General features: G+C 44.1%; 1 protein-coding gene across 2 annotated transcripts in view; it reads right to left on the reverse strand.

Annotated features, from left to right (window-relative positions):
- ENTREP1 (endosomal transmembrane epsin interactor 1) overlaps positions 1–15,434 on the reverse strand; it is a 105,088-nt gene that overhangs the window by 31,409 nt on the left and 58,245 nt on the right. For both annotated transcript variants that reach the window (XM_063455058.1, XM_063455057.1), the window contains 2 exons: positions 14,376–14,486; positions 11,516–11,644 (listed from right to left, as the gene is read on the reverse strand). In XM_063455058.1, the coding sequence (XP_063311128.1) occupies positions 11,516–11,644; positions 14,376–14,486 (240 nt within the window). The remainder of the gene's footprint in view (positions 1–11,515; positions 11,645–14,375; positions 14,487–15,434) is intronic.

The raw sequence follows: 15,434 nt of genomic DNA on the forward strand, positions 1-15,434 counted from the left end.
GTTTGTGGTTCAATTTTTACAATCTGGTATCTAGATAAAATCCAGTGTGTCTTAACCAACTCATTCTGCTAAACAACCATATAACTAGACTGGCTGTTTTTGTGATTATTATATTGGCCTAACTCTCACTTAACCTCTTCTCCTAGGATATGGGTTAGTTGCTATAGAAGTTGGTTTTGGCATGCATTAAAGAATGTAATCCTTGATTTTTTTTGAAGTGCTTAAATAGAATATGGTAACTGCTTTTTTTTTTTTTTTTAATACCCACTAAGTGTTCAGGTTAGACAGACATATTTTATTACATTTTCATTAACAATGTGCATGGGAAAAAGCCATGCCACATGTTGATCAAATATTCGTGGTAAAATCGAATGCCAATACTTTATCACCATTTTGAGACCCAATAGGTTATAAATTTCAATACAGGAGAAAGTAAAAAATAAATAAATACTGGGAATACAGGGTTAAACCCCTGCTCACAACAGGGTGTCCCAGGTATCTTTTTTTTCTTTTCTTTTTTTAAACAGGTGTTTACATTTTTATTTATTTTTTATTAGAGAGAGTTAGAAAAAGGAGGAATAATCAGACTCGCAGTTCTAAATAAACATAGGCATCAAATAGTCATGCACGACATAATAGGTAACCATGATACAGAAAATATCAAAGAATAATAATAAAAGCTACAGAACAATGTAAGCAATTATTTCACATCTTCATCAAACTACAGTAGTGAAGCTGCTTTTTCTATACAAACATTTATCTATACCCCAAACCACCTCACTCATAATCCAGCAAGGAAATAAACAATAAAATAGTTTTTAAAAAAAGAAAAAGAAAAACTACTATAACCATGACTACCAAGACTACCATGCCAAACTAAGGTGGTGTATAACGGGACAAAAGAGCGCAAAGTCCCACCTACAGTTAGGGGAAGGTTAGCTTTAGTGTTAGGGTATGGTAAGGGTCAATGGTGGGCATCAGTTAATGATAGTCTAGGGTTGACGTTAAGTGTAAGATTCAGGTAGATATACAATCAGAATTAGTGTAAGCAGGGGGGCGTGGCTTGGCTGCCGACCGAGATGGCCGTGTAGCACAGGAGCTCCGCTTAATCCACAACGAATAAAGCACTTACCAAAGGCAACGAGGCCCAGACAGTAGCCCTGCAAAGCAGCCAGGCTCCTACTCCGGCAACAAACCAGCCAGGAAAAAAAAGGACGACGGCAGAGAAACCCCTAAAACCGTCGCCGAAATGCTGACGGCGCCACGAGGCACACAGGCCGGACAAGATGGCCGACAACAGAGCCCGCGGGGAAATCAGCATCCTGAGACCGGAACGGGAGAGGAAAGTCCCGAAATCACAGCAGGAGGAACATCACACATACTGGCCAAATTAACAGAGGTGAGCAACTACCTGTCTGCAGAAATTTCCAACTGCACAAAAGAAGTGAAGGCAGAGATTCAGGCGCTGGGCTGCAGAACAGCAGACCTAGAAACCAGAATGGAACAGGTCACCCAGGCACATAACAAGGTAGTAGCACACTCCAAAACCATGGAGAGACAACTAACCGACCTCGCACTCACCATAGACGACCTGGCTAACCGGTCCAGGCGGAATAATGTCCGGCTCAGAGGCCTTCCGGAGTCCCCCACTGAAGGGAATCTGGTAGCCGCAATGGAGCACTATTTTAAACACCTCATCCCAGACATACCCGAAGAACAATGGACGATAGACCGCGCACACAGGGCGCTACGAGCCCGCAGGTCAGCAAACCAGCCTCCTAGGGACATTATAATTAAATTCCATTACTACCGGACAAAGGAGGCGGTGATGCAGTATGCCAGGAACAACGAATTATCGTACAAAGACGCAGTGATAACCGTCTAGCAAGACCTCTCCCCTACCACTTTACAGCGTAGAAGAGCATGGAGGCCCCTCACCACGCTGCTGCGGGACAGGGACATAAAATACACATGGGGACATCCGTTTAAGCTGGTGGCGTTCAAGGACGGCACGACACACACCCTGATACCGGGCGCTGATCCTCAGAAGTTCCTCCGGGACATGCGGGTGGACCCACCGCGAGACTTCACCTTGCAGCAGGAACCCATACCCGAGCTGGACACCTTGGCCACAGAATGGATAACCGTGGGAGACACAGAGGGACGCTGAGCTAAAAACCCCTGAGAGGGGAACCAAGAGACCTCTATGAACTCACATGTCAAGCGAACTGGGACTGGGGAATTAGCAGAACCACACGGGCTTAAGCCATGTCAAGGGGACAGGGGGCATGGAGGAGGGAAAAGCAAAAAACTCAAAGCTATTGCCCACGGGCCTAAAAAATACCCAAAGGCGTGGCGGAACCGACGGACACCCGACTCATGGTGTCCCGGTTCCCCCAAACAACTCCCTCAGCCAATACAGAAGGAGACAAACACTTAGGGACGACAACTAGTAGACAAAGAAGGAATACAGGGGACAGGTCTCTACACGCACACTACACACAACACAACATTCAAGGGCTTACTACAACTAGGCTTCACCCCCTACGAATCAGATCGCACAAAACAGGAATTAGCGCCCAGGGCGGACGCTGAACTAAGAGAAAGGGATGGGATTGACGGGAAGCTGAGATCCCTAGGAGCGAATAGAAAGGGACAGGGAAGAGAGGCTTGGGATGACGGGGGAGGGAGGGGCATGGTAAAGGGCAATATTATTAAGGGGCTATACCAGGGACCTCGTAAAGAGGCACGGTGGATCGGAGACAAACCCGACCCTGTAAGGAACACACATTGATGGCCTGCAGGGGGGGGACACGTCCCCGTCCGAATCTGGCAAAAAGTAAGACTAGATTAAAAAAACAATATTATAATGTTTATACCGGTTATGAAATGTTTGAATTGTTACTCATTATGTTTTTATTTTCTTCTTCCAACACGAGTGAGACCGCTACCCAGACCACAAAAGAGAGGACGACAACAAAGACTCCGGAGAGAGAACCCTACGGACCCCTGACAGGTATGGGCCCAACTCTCCGCACAGACACGCCACCCGCCAGACTAGTCACCCCATGGCACTAAAAATACTATCGATTAATGCTAGGGGACTCAATACGCCCATCAAGCGCAGGACCCTCCTACGCGACCTAAAAACTAAAAAGGTCGACATAGCCCTAATTCAGGAGACCCATATTCCTAGGGCCGCTCCGGTCAAATTAGGTGACCACACATACACAGTCACCCATGAGGCGAGAGCGCTGCGCAAGCAAGCGGGCGTTGCCATACTCCTCCACAAACACTGCCCTTTTACCCTACTACATAAGCAAACGGACCCGGCAGGCAGATTCATAGTGCTTTCGGGAACGTACCATAACACCAAACTACACCTGGTAAATGTATACGCACCCAACGAACCCGACCAAGACTTCTGGAACACCATAGAATCACTACTACTCACCTTACAGGGGGGTATCCTAGCGGTAGGAGGCGACATGAATGCGGTTCCCTGCCCAGCCCTTGATCGCACCACCAAACCAGGAACACAGAGATCCCAGGGCAGAGGGGGACAGGATAAAATCTTCCACTCCTTCATCCAACACACTGGCTTACTAGACGCATGGAGGCTACAACACCCAGATACATCAGACTACACATTCCACTCAGCCCCACACAACACTTACTCTAGGATAGACAATATACTCCTCAACGGAGCGGGAATGGCCAAACTCATCCAATCAGAAATAAACACCATCACATGGTCGGACCACGCAGACATAACAGTCACACTAGGAAACTTGCAACACCACACTACCTGGACGTGGAAACTCAACACTAGCTTACTAGCCGACGAAGACATTCTCAACGCAACAAGAAAAACAATCACCGACTACTTTAACGCTAATGACACAGAAGACATAAACCCGACCACACTATGGGCAGCCCACAAATCAGTGTTAAGGGGACACCTCATACAAGCAGCTACACATAAAAAACGTGCAAAAACAAAACGCATACTGGAGCTACAGGCAACACTGAGGAAAACCGCCCAACAACACAAACAAAACCCCACCGCCACCTTATATAACCAATTACAAAACATTAGACATCTCATTAGGGAACAAACTCTAGCAGAAATAACCCGCTCCGTACTCTGGTCTAAAAGGCTATTCTACGAAAAGGCGAATAAAATGGACACCATGCTAGCACGCACACTTAGACCCAGACAGGAACGTAAACACATCACCAAAATACGCAACTCAGCAAACCAAATAGACAACACACCGAAAGCTATCAACGAAACGTTTACAGAATACTTTAAGGCATTATACAACCACACGCCTAGAGAGGGGGAAGAACAAGCCCAATACCTAAGCCGCATCACCAAATTCCTAGCACACACACGCTTACCAAAAGTAACGCCAGGGGACGCCACCGAGTTAAGTGAACCAATCACACAGGAAGAGGTGGGGGCAGCAATCTCCAATCTTCAAAGTAATAAGGCACCAGGACCAGATGGGTACGATATGTCGTATTACAAAAAATGCAGCACAGAGTTACTGCCACACCTCACCAAACTGTTTAACCACTTCCTACAGGGAGGCACCCCGGACCCCGGGGTGGCCATAGCAAACATAGTTTTACTACCCAAACCCGATAAGGACGCGACCTTAGCCACAAATTACAGGCCTATCTCCCTAATAAATTCGGACCTAAAAATTTTTGCTAAAATCCTGGCACACAGAATGGCTCCATTACTACCCAAGTTAATTCACCCGGATCAGGTAGGCTTCATACCGGGACACCAGCTGTACGAAAACACCCGCCGGGGGGTAGACCTGCTGTGGCACATGGCAGACACACGAGCACCATCACTGGCCCTCTCGCTGGACGCAGAGAAGGCCTTTGATAGAGTGCAATGGCCCTTCATGCTGCAACTGCTCCACACACTAGGCTTCCCTGACCCCTTCATCACAGCAATACGAGCACTATACACAAACACACGGGCACAAACCATAGTGGCGGGAGCACCTAGGATACCCTTTGACGTAGGAAACGGAACAAGGCAGGGATGTCCATTATCCCCAATGTTATTCGCTCTTGTCCTAGAGCCATTCCTACACGCAGTCCGAAACGACCCAAATATTACAGGGGTACAACTTGGGAACGAACAATTTAAGATAGCAGCGTACGCAGACGACGTACTCCTCACACTTACGAACCCAAGCCACTCACTGACTCACCTGGCGGGACTACTACAAACATACGGGGACGTGTCCGGCTACAAGATCAACCTCACCAAATCCGTAGCACTGCCTTTTCACATAGCCGACCAAGACATACAACTGATTAGACACATACACAAAATCAAAATTAACAAGGAAGCTCTCACGTACCTAGGAGTGAAGTTAACGGCAGACACCAACACATTATTTAAACTAAACTATACGCCCCTATTCTCAAAAATAAAATCCGACCTGGAAAATTGGACGGAAAAACCCATATCCTGGCTAGGCCGCCTACATTCAATAAAAATGAATATCTTACCCAGACTAATGTTCCTGTTTCAAGCGCTCCCAATTAACGTAACCAAAAATGACTTAAAGGACATACAGAGGGCAGCAGACGGGTTCATATGGCAGCGGAAAAGACCTAGGATAGCCAGAGCCACAATGTACAACCCAAAATGGAGGGGGGGGCTGGGCCTGCCACACCTCCACCACTACTATGTAGCGGCACAGATAGCCCAAATAGCATATTGGCACTGCCCCATAGACCAACGTAGATGGGTGGACATTGAAGCATTGATGACAGGTGCGGACCTACCACAGTTTCACATTTGGACGCCAAGGGAACACAGAGCGCTCCTAAGGACCAGGTGTCCGGCCATTCTAAACTCCATTAGCATATGGGACCGATTCACACAAAAATACAAAATAGCGGATATCCCCTCACCAATGACACCCGTGCTGCGCAATAGGGCATTCCCCCCAGGGATAAGGGCACAAGACTTCAAAGGAATAGAAGCAACGGGCTTACAGAGATATACTCACCTTTACGCGGACGACCGCATAGTCTCATATGAGCACTTACAATCCCTCGCCCCGCTACAAACCCGCGACTTCTTTAGGTACATACAGCTGCGAGATTTCGCACAAACGCAAGAGGTTAAAACAGCCGCGGCGAAACCCCTAACCTTTTTCGAACAAATATGTCTAAAAGAAAAAATGCCAGAGAAACTAATCTCGCGGCTATATAGCCACATATGCACGACATCAGGAATATGGGGTGCGCAAACCTACACGGATAGATGGGAGGAGGACTTGGGGGAAACATTGGAGGGAACAGACTGGCAGGACATATGGGAGGCAAACGCAAAGGTGTCCATCTGCACAACACTACAAGAACAAGCTTACAAAATAATGTTACGGTGGCATACCACCCCAGTGAAACAATATCATATGAAACTGAGCCCTACAGACACATGCTGGCGACTGTGCGGAGAGAAGGGCACATACATCCATATGTGGTGGCAATGCCCAAAGATACAGGAATACTGGGGAAAGATAGTAGACTTATGCTCACAAATTTTAGAACGACGACTGACGCTAGACCCATGGGCCTGCCTCCTCTCGAGACCCACAGAGGGGCTCCACAAACATGACCAAAAACTTCTAAATATGCTCTACCTAGCCGCTCGAAGAGCGATAGCGCAACATTGGATAAACCCAGACACACCCCCACTCACCCTGGTCAAAGCAAAAATTAGGGACAACTACCTAATGGATAAGATGACAGCTCAGGTGAGAAATACCACCAACACATTCCGGAAAGTCTGGGCCACATGGGAACAATACGACATCTAAAACAAATAGAAATGACAGATCAGGGACGGCGAAATCTCACTCGTGTAATGGAACTATTTCGTTTTATTTAAGTTAATTTTCATATGGTTTAATATGTATTGAACTGTTACAACATATGTTAAAAGAGTCAAAAGGAAAACGCTGACAGACACTGTAGCAAACGACACCTTAATAGGCCTCTGCGCAGGCCACAGGCTACGGAACCAAAAAAGGCACCAACATCGCTATGATGCGTGCAATCATACCTACCGCTTAAATACAAAACAGGCTTCTGCGCAAGCCACACATGTCTTTTTGAATCTGCTCAGCACGAAAAATAAAGAATATATAAAAAAGAATTAGTGTAAGCATTGGGCAAATACTATGGTTGGTAAAGGGCTAGCTTTAAGCGTCAAAAATTATTTAGATCCTAAAGATATTAGGCATTTAACAATCAGGATTGATAAATAATATATTTTGAGTCATTTTATTACTTGCACTGGATGTGTAAAAATTATTATAAGCAAAAATAACTTTAAAATTCCCATTTTTTGAACAATTAATATAATTGTTTATTGTGCCTTTTTCTTGTTGTTTTATTTCCACCGTATTAAAATACTACACTATGATTTTTTTTTCTGATTTTTTCTCTTATCAAGTGGTAAATATACTATTGCACTTGTGATTGTGACACCATGCTCTGCATATGAAAATAGTTTCTATACAGATTGTGTTTTTTTTGTCAAGTATAAATAGGGTTTGGGAGTAATCCTTTGTCAGTGGCACACAATTGGATTTGTGATTAAGACCCACTTGGGCCTCTATATTTATTTTTTTTCTCCCATTTATCAGTTTATTCCCCCATATTGTCTTCACGAGGCAGACCTCTTTGACTCCTGATTAGCATCTCCTCTTCTGTAGAACACCAAAAATACAGGAGAAAAAGCCAGAAGCAATTCACCTTAAGCGTGGAGCTTTTAAATATTTAAGGTAAATTGCTTCTGGCTTTTTTTCTGTATTTTTGGTGAAATGTATTTAAGGTGGGTAAGAGGGATCCACACTAGAGTGTTGTATCGGCACTATATTTAACATCTTTGTAAAGCGCCTATATCATACAGTTCTTTTTTAACTTTGTTGAAATCATCCTCTTCTGTGTCTAACGTGTTCCATTCTTTGTTAACCACCTTATAGTTACAGGATCTTAGTGGTGGGGTTAATACTTTGTATTTATGACAGATTACATAAGGACAATTTATTGCATTTAGTTTGAGGTTCTATTTTATTTTATTACGTGCTGAGCGGATCTCAATGAGCACATTATAATGTTTCTCTTTATTTTCTAGACAAAATGCTTCTCCAACTTTTTTTTTTTTAAATTTGTTATTTTTGGTGACATTCAATGAAATGGTTGCATACAAGACATTTTGAGGCTTTTAAAAAGATAGAAAAAGATAGCAGTATTTCTTCTCTTGAGATATACAATAGTGTATAAACCTATTAACATTACCGTATACTTCAAGTATATATCAGTTTTCAAATGGTCTCTCCGTTTAGTAGTGTCACAGTTTCGTAATTATGTACAGACAAAAGAACAAAAGCAGAATTCATGAGATACATATATAGTAAAGCAGGTCAGGAGCTTAAGTATGCCGCATACCCTATGGTAGTGTTTAAAATGATAGATTCACCACTATCAGAAGGGTTCTGCGTCATTATGGGCTTTCTTGAGCGTAGGGCAGTGGTTGTAGCTATAGTTTGCATAAAATGTTGTCCCCTCCGACTTCATTCTGCTACTACGTTTGTCAACCATGGTTCCCATATGTTGTCATGCTCTTCTAACTTTTTCTTTCCCATCTTATCTCTCTCGCTAATATAAAATTATATCTGTATGTCCAGTAAAGTCCATTTTTTCAGACCTGTTGTAGAGTCCTACCAAACTATCTAACCAACCACAGCAGCCACTACCGGAGGAAGGGCACAGCTCTTAGCCTCCGAAATAAATAGAAAATCTCCATGAAATACTCACACTGTTTTGGAATTTCAAACAAGTCAAAAGATATATTAAGACAAAGATGGCCTAGCATGGAAACAATACTAAAGACAAAGCTTGACAAAAGGCATAGCTACCTTTTGTCAAGCCTTCAACCATCACTGATGGCTGAGCGGAAAAGGGTTCTTTCTATGGTGGATGCCATGGTTTTTCATGCATGTACTCATTCAGAGTATACCTTAAGAGAGCTTGCAAAGTTTGCAGCTCTTGTGAACCTTTTATTAAAGCATATGCACGCGCATCTTCTTGTGCGCATACACAGTGCAGAATTCTAAAACGCTGGTCTTCACTGAGGTCTGAGAGGAGGTAGGTGGGGGAAGCAGGTACACTGCATGTATAGTGCCCCAACCACTTCTGTTAGCTCTAGGGAGCAACCGGAAGCAGGAAGAAACCTCCTTGGCTTTTTGACTGATCCCCTGTGTTCCATTATTTAATTATAAAAGTGCCGATATCTTTGAGAAATCCGACACTTATTACGTGACTATTAATGGGATACTCCTCACCCATGAAGCACTTCAGCAAGCAGAAGTAATATATGAGTGGTCATCTCTCCATTCTTACTAGTTCTACTAAGCACTCCAAGATCTGTATTTCTCTCTTTCTATTGGTGCATGTGAAGAAAACCCCTGTTTTACGGACTCCGTTCGACTGTTTTGTTCTCGCCCCCTCCCCTCTTAGAACACCAGTTTAAACCCTTAATAACGGTCATATTTTCAAACTCTGTCTGACCCTTTTAACTGTCATTTTGTTTTTCCTCAGAGCAGGAGTGGTTTTACTGCATGAATACTGTTGCTTTGTGTACATTCAACAGATTTCTACCCAGCATTAAGCCTTGGCTCATGTGTGGAGGGTTATGCTATGCTTGTGTCTACACTCTGCCTGGAAGGATTATTCGACTGGGAGAAAGGGAACCCAAGACAATCAGAGAGGGTTGGACCGTCACAGTTGGTGGCAGCAGTGGGATCGTCCCTTTCTCATGAATTTATAATTCAAGACTGAACCTGGAGCATGCATGGAAGCTTACTACAACCAGCTCAAGCGCAACACCCTGAAAGACTTATTGGAGGTTCGAGGGGGCAGCGGCAGCAATAAGACCAAGCGCTGTATTGTAAGCAAACTAATGGAGCTGGACAGGGAAAGCGTGGCTGCGGCAACCACGGCTGTTTGTGCAGAAGAAAGCGAAGCGGACCGCGAAATAAGGGAACGGCTGGCGCTGTTCGGCCCAAACCCTGCACCAGAAATCATCCTTCGCATAATTGACAGTGCGAATAAAAATGCGAATAAGCGACGGGAATTACAAATCCGCTTAGTGGAGGCGCAGAGAACTACAGCGGTTGCACCGAACAGTTCCAGCTTTAACCCCGAACCGCGGAAAATTCCCTTCAGCGCATTCAAAGCATTTGAGGAGGCTACAGACGAGATTGATGGCTATTTGGTGGACTTTGAGAGACAATGTGCCCTACACAAGATACCAGAAGGGTTCCAATTTTGTCTGGAAAGCTCTCTGGCAAAGCAGCTGATGCATTCAGAGCCATTCCTGATCAGGACATAAGCAGCTATGAGCAGGTGAAGGAAGCCCTCCTAGCCCAGTACGCAGTGACCCCAGAGGCGAACCGGTGAAAATTCCGGGAGTCCAGGAAGACAGCAACCGATTCGTACACGGAGTGGGTTTGCAGGCTGCATTGGGCAGCCACCCACTGGGTGAATGGATGCCAAGCTACCACCCTGGAGGAATTATTACAGCTGGTGCTGCTTGAACAGTTTTTCTTGTTGCTACAAACGGATGTAAAGGAATGGGTGAGGGATCGTAACCCCCTCATCCTGCAAGAAGCAGCCCGGCTTGCAGATGAATATACGGATGCCCGCAAGCCGGAACGGCCGTCCCTCCGAACTCAATCAGCACAGGTTGAGCCACCAGCACCACTGTCAGGGGGTAACTATCCACCACCACAGCGAGCCCCAGTCACCGTTAGTTGACCTCCCCAGACTACGGGACACAGATGTTTTCCGGTGCAAGCAGGTGGGACACTACTGCAGGGATTGCCCAATGGAACCTACCCAATCTACGTGGACTCGTCCATCCGGTACCAGCTCCCGACCAGCAGTGCACACCATCGACTACCCCGTGTCCTCTACCTTGGAGGCCTGGGAGTTAACCAGGGAGGAGCCTTTGGGGTTCTTTCATGAGGCCAACCCCGTGCAGTCATAAAGAAAAGGAAGGTTGCCTAGACAAAGCAAAAGCACAATAGGATGCCCATATGCTTCCATGGTTAAAGAGATACAAAGATCTTTGCTGTAAATATTATTTATAAAATATTTTACGAGGAACATTGAGATTTCTCTCGTTTTCAAGTATGTCCTGGGTATATATTGGATATATGTGTAGTGTGGCCTGCCATTCTGAACTGCTGGTGTTGTATGTCTGTAATTCTGTTAATGATAGGGGTCACAGGAGAATGAGTTTTTTTGTCAATAGATTACTTACTCAAAGGCTGTGTTCATGTCATAATCTACATTTTAGACACAGAGTCAGTCATTTCTAAGACACTAAAACCATCACATCTGACACACAGATTCTTATGATCATTAAAAATATTTTATGGTACGCATGTTCCACCATTTGTACCTTAAGTAGGAGATGGACTGCATTGCAGGACTGGACTGGGAAAAGCTTCAAAACATTCTCTTTTTCCGGACACTTGTTTGTCTGGGATTCTTCACAACATACACAGATCTTCCCTTCAATCATTTCTACCTGAAATGACAGACAAGAAAAAAAAAATTATTTGAATGCTGAACTCCCAAAATGATCACGTTCCCTTGCCATGAAATTTCAGTTAGAGAAACTGACCAATTGCATAGCGTGAAAGAGGCTTTACAAGGGCTTTTACACTATGTTAACTCATTCTGAGCAGGACCCGCTATAGGTGAAGAAGGTTTCTTTTTTTTTTTCTTTTTTTTTACTTTGACTCCTTTTTTTTCTATTTTAACTAGTCGCTTCGGTTAGAAAGGCTTTTTACTTGGCCTTATCTGGGGCTGAAAAAAGAAGATTTAAGAAGAAGAAGAAAAAAAAAAAAAAGACAAATCTCATAAGTATAATTTAAAGAACAAAAAAAATAAAAAGAAGCAAATTATTTTGACTGCCCTATGAATGTGAGCAGGGTAGGTAGTTTTTTTTTTTTTTTATATTGGTGGGGTGGACAATGGCATGTTGACCCCACAGCGGTCCCCTGCCTATTTTCAACATTTGAACGCCCACGCGGCACCCATGGGCTGTGGAGACACAAGGAGTACGGGGGTGGGGCACTGCATTATAATTTAATTAACAACCCAATGTGTGGGCATAGGAGGTGGATCGTGATCGGTCTATCCACTGTTCTTTAAATTGTAGTCAACACACAATGTACAGTAAGTGAAATCTTTCTAACGTTTGGGCAGTAATAGCTGTCCAAAAGCTGTCCACTAGACAGTCACTAGACTTTTACTAGCAGTTGGCTGCTTACTGCTTAGCTGACATACCGCCACCCGGTGCCTGGTGACAGGGTGCATAGGGGAGGTATTGTACTAGTGTGGGGTCATATTGACTCCCACGTGCTCAGTAGATTTCAATTAGATTTTTGATGAGGCAGCTGGCTAGCAAGTGCTGACAAAATACACATGGCTTCCACGATCACAAGATACAGTGAGTATAAAAACATGGGCTTTTGGTAAACAAAGAAGTAGGATAGACTATAATTTTTCACAGCAAAGATTTGTTCCTAAACACAACAATAACGTACAATGATTTTAGACAACAATTTTTGCTTATGTGAGGAGTGAAGCCTTTAAGGCCACCTTTGCTATGATTACCCATTTCCTGTTCATTCACACACTGATTAAAGAATGTGATATGTTTGCAAGTCCTGAAGGCTATCAAAAATTAAATGGACAAGCCGGTGCCTTTCTTTGGGAACCAATTGGATAACTGATTAACACATAGTTCAGGAAGAACAATACCTTCCTGGCATTTTAAAGAAACATGCACCCAAACTAAAACGCCTAGTCCGCACTTACTATTTTAAACAAACTATGTGGCCCACAGCTGTCCTCAGATTTCAGTTTTATTGTATCTTGGTGACTAACGCTAGAGTTATGTGGTCAGCAGAGTGAGCTTGAAAGACCAACCATGTGCTCATATTGTGAGGTTTTCTAAGTCCTGCTCCCTTCTCACCTAAAAGGCAATTATCAGATTGTAAAAGGGGCCAGAGAGACAGACGGGGAAACTTGGTTCCTGAGACTTACAGAAACTGTGCTTGCTAACTCAGTTTCCAGACGTTTGAGAAAGCTTGATACAATTATCTTCATTGCTAAAACCCATCCTTCATTTTTATTGAACTTTAGCATTCAGGAATACACTCCGTGAAAAAATAAATCTACATAAATTAAGCAACATGCGCCCTGACAGCCTAACATGTTTCATGCATAACTCGCACTTTCAACATGGGTATGGTTTGGGGATATGTGTGTGTTCTTTTTGTTTTATATAATAATTTTGAAGTTTCCCTCATTGAACTGCTGCTGGGAAGGAATTATCCAATGTATTATTACTCATTAGATCATTAAGTTTCTTTACATATATCTTGCCTCTCCCCTCTTTTGTTCCTGCTTTGTTTAATTGGATGCAACTGCATCTTTAAAAAAACAACTTTGTTACCTAGTATTCAGCCCTAGATAAAATGGGAGTGTGCACACAGCACATTAGGCTGTCAATACACACATACAAACCCATACACTATTGTCTTTTGAGTAAACATGTAAGATTGAAGAATTGGCAGCGAAGCTTACAGGAATACTCCAAGCACTGTAATCACTACAGCCTACTGTAGTGGGTGCGGTGCTCGGATTGCCCTGGTCACTACAAGAGTAATATGTCAAACCATTTTAGCACATTGTAGGTTGACAAATCATCAAAGTTGGTGAATCTTCATGTTGGATGTCTGTTTAAATGTTGGTTAAAAGTAATTCACTGGTTCAAAGTGGGTAGGAGCATGGATCCCCCTCACACTCTTCCTCCCCCCCCCCCCCCACCCCTCAAAAAACGCAAAAAAACAACAACAACAACAATAATAATAATAATAATACAATAGAAATTACTTGACCCCTTCATTCGTACTCTAATGTAAGATCTGGCTCTCGAGTGAAAAGGATTTTAACATCCATGTCCTTGAGAATATCACTAGACTGAATAATGTCTGCCTGTTTTCTCAGCATAATAAAGCTTTAGAAAACAATTGCAGGAAGTAATACAAATAGCATTGGAAATGCTTGAACCTTAACCTACAGCTCTGTGCTGTAATACACGATATTTGCCTATTTTTTACAGTTTTGTTTTGCTGGATTTAACTCTTAGGGGTACGTGTTGAGACCATTATTTCATCCAGCACTTCTCATTCTTAACGTATTACTAGCTGGAACAAACGACCCTTAATGAAATGAAGAACACTTACTAGCTGACAGCTGGGGACACTTGACACATACTGAGCTCCTTGGCACCCCAAGATGAATCCAGCTAGGTTCAGCAGGACACAGACCACGGATAACATTACAAATAGGTTTACCTTACATAAACAAGAAAGCAACAAGGTTAATCTTTTGTTGGGATGGCAAAATAAAATCATGCAAAACTTCGTAATATCACTCTAAAGAATAAAGGCCGACTGACACCCAATGAGATGCAGCAGAGAAGCCATGATGGTGGATTAAAGGTTGGGCTACACAGAGGAAATCAGTGAGCATAAGATACGGACTAGAAGACAAGAACCACAGGGTGGATTCCAATAGATAGGTCATATGAGTAACAGAGAGAGAACCCTTCTTCGTGCATGTTAAAGGAAAAATCCAAGCACCATAAGCACTACATGGCACTGTAGTGGTTCCAGAAATGCCATAAGGTCCCCCTCTTGTAAGAAATTAAACCATTTCAGAATGTTTGACTTCTTACCAGGGTTCTGCCAGGCACACCTCCCAGCCTCCACTACAGCTCAGTGAGAGCCGTAATCTCTCTTCATAGAACTAAGCCCAAAAGTGCAGGGTTTATCTTGTTAGTTGAGAGTGATCAGCTGTTGCTCTCAGCCTATGTACTAGCTACAGTGTATGGCTTAGATTAGGGGAGCCAACAGAAGCTCCCGAATAGACACTTTTGGTCCTCATCAAGCTATAATGGAGGTGGGGAAGGGCAACCAGCAGACGCTCCAGCAATGTATTTGCTACGAGGCAAACAAGGCATTTGCCTTGGGCAGCACTTTCCATGGGGTTGCAAAAAAACGCTGCCCCAAAATGCCCAAGCTAATGCCTTGTTAGCCCCGGGGTAGGCAGCCAGTTCTTTCCAAGGTGGGTGGTGAGGGATCGCTGCACTGCAGTGATGCAGGGAGCCGGAATATGACGTCACTCCGGCTCCCAGCATCACTCTTTGCAGCGCGCGAGGGAGCGGAGCAGGGAGATCCGCCAGTATGCCCATCTGCCTTCCTGCCCAGCAGCCCAGCCAGGAGCCCCACTGGACCCCAGGT

Source organism: Pelobates fuscus, chromosome 5 (assembly GCF_036172605.1).
Source record: "Pelobates fuscus isolate aPelFus1 chromosome 5, aPelFus1.pri, whole genome shotgun sequence".
Lineage (NCBI taxonomy): Eukaryota > Metazoa > Chordata > Amphibia > Anura > Pelobatidae > Pelobates > Pelobates fuscus.